The sequence below is a fragment of the Copidosoma floridanum genome, unplaced genomic scaffold, assembly GCF_036245765.1.
Source record: "Copidosoma floridanum isolate Cflo_tuat_1 unplaced genomic scaffold, Cflo_Japanese_pri ptg000030l, whole genome shotgun sequence".
NCBI classification, from domain to species: Eukaryota; Metazoa; Arthropoda; class Insecta; order Hymenoptera; family Encyrtidae; genus Copidosoma; species Copidosoma floridanum.
In genome coordinates this window covers 6,686,189-6,693,586 of record NW_028321907.1, presented here as the reverse complement: position 1 = coordinate 6,693,586, position 7,398 = coordinate 6,686,189, and the positions used below count along the sequence as shown (strand labels likewise).

The window sequence follows — 7,398 nt, the reverse complement described above, 5'->3', positions numbered from 1 at the left end:
ATATGCCGATTGTTTTACATATCTTACTATTCTCAGAGATTGTTTGATTATAGCGCTAAAGTACACGAATTCGCGTAAGTTTGAAATATCTTATGACAATCGTTTGCTGTATTTTGTGTGAATCATGATCTTATGTAATAAGAAATAATTTTTAGATCAAACTGCGAATGGTATAACTTTCCACCAGAAGCTAAGAAATTGATGTTGTTTGTGCTCGTAAGAAGTTCAAGACCTTCTTACATTACAGCTGGCAAAGTCATGCTGATTAATTTAAACACCTTTTGTTCGGTAAGGAAAATTTTGAAGGAGATGTAAGACTTTTTAATGGGCTCATCTATTTTTTTAGCTTATGCAATCTGCAGCTTCATACATCGCGGTAATTTGGTCAATGAATTCTAAATAATAGCACTTGAAGATTATGGATTAGACAAAATCTATTATTGTGAAATGTAGATAAGAAGTCATAGTAAGAGTTAATAAATGTATTATAAAAATAAACTATCTTCACAAAGAGTCATATTATTTGTTTTGTTTATTTCTCATTTCAAATAGCTAATAACAATATCCCTTGTATTACTTACCATCTTAATCATAAAAATTTAACTAAAAGTGAAGAGGGAAACTACGGTACATTGTGGCTTTGATTGATTAAAATTTTGTCCTTCAATTCTTTATATTTTTCGAAATCTTGCTTTCATTTATAATGCTCGCCACATTATTAAAAAGTCAATTAAATGTCATAAAATAAATCTATACTTGAATTACCTGGATATTTTTCACTAAATATATTCTTTAACCAAATAAGCTTCGAGTAATTGATATTCCTGCAATGATAAATAAGTAAAGGAGCTTTGCTAGCTGAATGATTTGGGTACTGGGTACTCAGCCTAGAATACTCTAAGGATTCATTGCACTCAAATTCTGCTGTCTAAAATTTTCTACGCTTTTTGAAATTTTTTCAAAAGAAAGCGATACCTAGGATGTCAAAAACTCATCAATTCAATTTTCTGACGAATATTGGGTTATTCTGGACAATGTCTTCTTTCCAGAGAAGCCAACACCTGTCCAGCTCAATCAGGTAAGGTTACCAACAGTTTAAACTAATTACAGCAAGGTGGTCTTACAAAACGTGATACTGACGGGGTGTACTTTTTCAAATGTGTGTGTGTGTGTGTGATTTTTTTAATTTTGAAAATATTTTAAAAAGTATTTAAATATTTCAAAATCAGTTGTATTATCTGTTGCACTCATGAGGCAGAAAAATTTTTCTATTCGTTTGACAATGTTAATATTTATGAATGACAAAAGTCTTTATCAATAAAAATGTTTTTTATTCAGAAAAAAATAGTATTTTTAGATGCTAAAAGTTAATAAAGTAATTATACCCAAGGCTGTTTGTATATTTGTTGCCTGTAGGTGTATACATTTATTATTAAAGAAACTTGGTATATTCTAGATGTGCAATATTGGATTTGTTTTCACTTTTATTTGCCCTTGGTATATTTTTCTCTGTTTAGAACAAAAATATTATTTCACCTTTCTAAGATTTTTAATAACTTTAGTAAAAAAACGATAAGTTTTAAATAAGTGGCAAATGCTTATTGTTTTGCCTGAAAAATACATACTTAGTGAGAAATGTCCTTTTTTACCAGCTAATGTCTTAAGTTGAAAAAATATGACCGAGGTATCGTAGAAAATGCTATGTTCCTCTACGTAAAGTATATATATAATAATATGATGTACATACAAAACAAACTAACACCTTAATGTATTCAGCTATACTTTCATATTGATGTTTTACATAAGAAATTCGACAACAAAAGCAATGCGCAGTCCCTAATCATCGCGTTCAAGAAGTTTGTTGTCACATGCACGATTGTGTGCACACGCTGCAGTACGCAAGAGTTCAACCCAGTATTTTAGTTGAAGTGATTGTCCATACATTTAATAAATTTATTGCTTGGAAATTAAGAGAAAGTGACTTATTTTTTTTGCTGGGCAAAACAGATCATAAGCTACACAGGCTACGATTTTTCGCAAATTTTCAGTGCAGAGATTAGTCATAATATTCAACTACTTCGGATGATTTTCTATGTGAACAGCAATAAAAGATTTTTATTTCCATTCAAACTGATTTTAGTATTAATTTTATGAAGTATCGTTTTATTAAATAAATCTACAAAGACAAATATTAAGATTAGGTACAAAGTTAAGTTTAAGCATACAAAACCTCACTTTAAAATAAAAAAAAATAAATTTACGTTTTATTTGTTGGTATGGTTACAAAAATTTGCGTGATTATTTATTCGACATACCTTTTTTTATTTCTAAAATTTAGAGCTTTGATAGTAAGTGATGGTGAAACCAAAGATATCGCAATCTACGGATCAAATGATGGATGATTTCTACAGACGCTCACATTGTTACTGGATAAACAGAATATCTTTCCTCATTATCGGACAGTGGCCTTATCAAAAAGATAAACAACACAAATTAGTCTCGACAATGTGGTGGATTTTACTTGCAACGGCTACTATACCAATGGTTACTATTCGAGGAATATCCATTGTTTACTAATACCTTAATCAGTTCGCGCTAAATCATTGATTTCAAATTAAACCTGATTATATTTTTACTGTTAAGGTGATTAACTTCATCAAAGTTATCCACGATTATGAGAAGCTGATTGAATCCTACTTATCTATCGAGTTTATCTACACTGCAGAAGTCTATTTGTTTAACGACTATGTTCTCAACGATTTGGTATTTTCTGAAAACAAATTTCATTGCGTTGTAGTTATCTTCTTAACAAGTGTGGGAAAAGATTTATCTACTTTATGAGTCGTGATTAATGTGCATAAGTGGCTGGATTTACCATATCGAGCCATAAGTGCGAGAATATTCGACACACGAGTTGCGAAAAAAATTTTTTGTTATTCGTGTGATGAATATTTAGTTCAAAATAGAAAAAAATTGATGTAAGGTGTATGGTAATTAATTGTGCATTTTTCATTATGTTTGTACATATTAACTATGTATAATTGTTATAAAATGTGATGTTTTAAAGATAAGCATGTTAATAACTCGCAAGAAAAGTTGTATGGTGGCAATAGTCCCTGACGAGAAATGCAAACCTTTCATTGCGGAAGGGGTGCGGGTAGTTAGAGCTGAAACTATAAAAAATCAAATAGTCGTTCTTTATAAGAAAATTTTATTCATTTCGTTTCATTTCATAAAACCCCACGTAACAAGCACTTTCCAAAAAAAAATCAATCTATTTCAAATTTTATATAATAACAAAAATGTCATATAAAATTAGTAATTACTTTTGTGCACTGATTTATCCTTAGATAATTAAAAGTTTATAATTTAACTTTTTAATATTAAGAAAACTTGTTCTTCAACTGTACTTATGACCGCAATAATCTTAAAAGTTGATAAAGTAAAATTTCAAACAGTATTTAAAAACAGAAAAGTATTGAAATATTGACGTGCGAGATTTATGTATTTAAACGCTGCTTTTATCACAGAACGTTTATAGTTTCACATACAAACATACTATGTACGAAGAAATTACAGTTGAACAGTTTGTTTGACATTACACGAGCGAGTTGTAGTACTACTTGTAGTATTTATAAAGACAAGTAATATCTCGTATGAGTATATATAGTAATCTAAAAATGTTTATACTAACCACGTATGATAAACAAAAAAATTGGAGAATTTAATCACACACGTTTAACATACTAGCTTTCAAATATTTTCCTTTTTCTAGAATCATTCAAGCTTTTGCTTATTAACATTTGCAATTATAGTAAAATTCAACAGTTTTCGATATACAAGGCTTAACAACTGTATATAAAACCTAATTTTCCTACCTAGAGCACTCCCGTCCGACGGAAAAAAGGTAAGTATAAGTGACATGAGAGATAATCAATGAAAACTAAGTGTCTTCAAAAATCAATGATAATTTAAGTATTGGACCGCGGAAAAACTTTTTTTTTATATAAATATCATATAATTATTCTATTTTCCACAAAAGAAAAACGATTTTTCGATGGGAAATATGAAAATCTACACTTACCCTTCTAACTCGGCGCAATTTTCTTGTAAAAAAAGGGTAAGTACAAAAATACAGCTTATACCATGGGGCTTATCCTTTTTCTAGTTTGGAATCCAAGGCGGTGCTCATCGACTTTACAACGTAAAAAAGGGTAAGTGTACTTACGCTGTCTGCCTGGCACGATTTCCATGTTTTGTGTCACTTACCCTTTTTTTGATCACTACGATAATTATTAGCAATTTCTCCAATTTTCATTAAATTATTACTAAATCACGGTATAAGATATTTAATTTGTATATGTACTATTAGACGCAGAATTGTCTGACGAATCGATTGGTATAAATAACTCGTTTTCGACAAAAACGTCACTTATGCCTTTTTTCCGTTAGACGTCAGAGCAATGTACCGTATACGGTCCATCAGCCCAAAAAATAGCCTTGGTGATGGTGGTGCTTCTGTGACAAAAACTACTATATTAATCTCTCATAACAAATATTTAAAACAAAATTATAAAACTTAAATATAACCGAGTCTATTTTGATGTTTTTGAGAAGTTTTGATAGAATTTTGTTGTAGTTTGTAGTAACATTCTTCAGGCCCTCATCATGGGACTGCCACCACTAGACCCCCACCCAACCTTTCTTGCGAATCTTAAATGTATATTATTTCAAATGAATCATCTTTTAATTGGTGCAACGGGATATTTTGTGTGGGTTTCCTCATATGCAAGTGGAATTTTCCCGAATTTTTGTTATGAACTCGCACTTATAGCTGATAGGTACGCGTAGCCCGTACCACGCGTTTCCACTAATTCCCAAAGTCTTCTTTTCCGCACTTCTACGTAAATAACTGTTCCATACTTCTGGCGTTTTTCTTAATGTTCGGACATTCAATGCGCTTTTGCAAGGAAAAGCAGGATTTACTGCTGGTGCACATCCTTTTATAGGATGATAACAATTATGCGCAGTTATCATAAATTTTGTAAAATATTTTGGTTCACAATGACGCATTGAACGTCTGGATTTTGCGAATAACTTTAGAATATAAGTACACTTCTCATATAAATGTTTTTCTGTCAGCTACAAACAAAAGCTCAATTGCATGAGGAAATAGTATGTATGTAATGATGTAAAATGTATTTATCTGTATGACTTGAAGAAGATGGAAATTCTGAAAACGATGTATGAAAATTGGAAAAATGTAGAGGACCAGGAGGAACTATCAATAATCAAAAAGTACGCGAAAAGAGGAACTACGTTTACTAAGATCATGTCTGGTAACGAACTTACACTCATACCTCAATCATATTATTGTTCACGCTTTTTTATAAGTTTTCCATACTATTTAAGTTGGTCACGCTTTACTTTCATTGTTAATACCTTTATTCTGTTTATGTGTTTTTTACATCTCACGTATGATGTAGTTATAGTAAGATTTTAAAATTTTTTTCAATCGTTACAAGTCTATAAGTTTGTGTATATTGTTTCAAAGTTTGAAAAACTTTGAAACAATCAAATGGTAATGCTTCATAGTACTTATTAACAGTAAATTAAAATATTTAGGTTATACTAGCTAAAATGGGCTGAAAAATGAGCCAGGAACATTTTTTCTTTTTTACATCCTTCCTTCCCAATTAAAAAAATTTTATTTCAAAGAGGCACCACGAGAGATTTTCATACAATTATTATTAAGCTATTAAAAGGATCCTCATTGACTATAAAATTTTTTCTGTTGCTCAACAGTGCTGTTACCTTTTAGGATGTATCTTAGAAAGCTCACTGCAAAAATTTAATTCTATCAAGGAACACTAGCACAATTATTTACCATAACAGTTTAATTGTACTACTTTCAACAATTCAATAAATGTTATTGAAAGTAAATAAATGTTAAAGTTGAGCTCCTTACCATACGTTATTACAAAAGTTGACTTTAACTTATTTTTTTTCATGCATACAAATACTTTGTTAAAATGCAGAGACATTGTAAAAAAGCAAATTAAGTACTGAACTGTAGCTTCTGAATTTAGTCAGACAAATTTCGTGTCACATTAAAATGCATTTCAATTAAAATCAATGTAAAACATAAACGAAATATCGCGTTTTCCGATTCATTACAGTTGAAGTCGGTGTTTGTATGCCGGTATACTGCTTTACAAAGCTATTGCCTGCTATTTTAAACTACATCGACCCACTCGTCGAACCTCGTCCTCTAACTAACATAGCAGAATGCGACTATTACTTCTTCGATTGGGAAGACTACTACGTGCTTACGTTCTTACATTATTTCCTAGCCGCATGTCTCGTTGTCTTGATAGTAAATACTGTGGACGATTACTATTGCAAAGCTACCCAGCACGCTTGTGGCATGTTTGACATTTTAAGGTAAATATTGAGTTGATAGTTTTCAAAGATGTACGAATACTATGATTTATTGAAAGCTATTTCTTTGTATTTTTATGCCATTACCGAGTCAAATTGAATAAATTAAATGATAAAAATTTTAATTTCGTAAATGATGACGTCCGATTTCAATATTGCACCAAAGACGACTACATTTGTCGGGAGATTGGCAAGTGTGTAATATATCATTGCCACTGCATTAGGTCTGTGGGCTATACTTGAACTATTTAAAAAAATTTCCTTTACTTGATTAAAATTATTATTCTCGCGTTAGACAGATTTGCCGACTTGATAGAGCGTACTTTTACGTATGCATTTTTCTTGACACTATTTACAAATATGCTTCAAATAAGCATCACTGCACTACACGTAAGTACTAATCATTAAAAAAGGAAAAATTAGCCAATGGTAATAATTTTTAGCTGAACCACGTGTCTTTCAGGTTATTCGTGATACGTCTAAATCCATCACAACGCTGAATTTTATGTTAATCTGTGCAATATCTATAGCCCGATTGTTTTACCTTTCTTACGCAGGTCAAACATTACTTGATCACAGTTCTAAAGTAGATGAATATGTGTAAATTATTTATATTTGATGATAATTAAAATTTTTTTTCAAACGATTGATATCTCATGTTGCAACTGATTAACTTTAGATATAACTGCAAATGGTATGATTTTCCACCGAAAGCTAAAAAACGACTATTATTAATGTTAGTTAGAAGTTCAAGACCTTGTTACCTAACAGCCGGTAAAATTATGGGAGTTAATTTAATCACTTTTTCTTCGGTAAGTGCGTAAAAACAATAAATTTCATTAAGTATTACTCAACTTATAATACAACTATTTTTTTAAGCTTATCAAGTCCGCGGTTTCATATGCAACAGTGTTTTTATCAACATCGTCCAAAGAAAGTCCACTTGAAGATTCTTGA

General features: G+C 30.7%; 1 protein-coding gene across 1 annotated transcript; it reads left to right on the top strand.

Moving 5' to 3' along the window:
* Window positions 1-4,066: 4,066 nt before the first annotated feature.
* LOC106647175 (odorant receptor 9a-like) lies at window positions 4,067-7,398 on the top strand. The gene is made up of 7 exons (XM_023392513.2): window positions 4,067-4,120; window positions 5,177-5,339; window positions 6,180-6,444; window positions 6,741-6,831; window positions 6,905-7,041; window positions 7,121-7,253; window positions 7,321-7,398. The coding sequence occupies exons 1-7, from the start codon at window positions 4,067-4,069 to the stop codon at window positions 7,396-7,398; spliced, it is 921 nt and encodes a 306-aa protein (XP_023248281.2).

Bases quoted from the DNA above. Each gene is read 5' to 3' on its own strand.
- LOC106647175 (XM_023392513.2), top strand. From the start codon at position 4,067: ATGAAAATCTACACTTACCCTTCTAACTCGGCGCAATTTTCTTGTAAA. The intron at 5,340-6,179 runs GTAACGAACTTA...GATTCATTACAG, and splicing joins GTTTACTAAGATCATGTCTG to TTGAAGTCGGTGTTTGTATG. The intron at 7,254-7,320 runs GTAAGTGCGTAA...TATTTTTTTAAG, and splicing joins ATTTAATCACTTTTTCTTCG to CTTATCAAGTCCGCGGTTTC.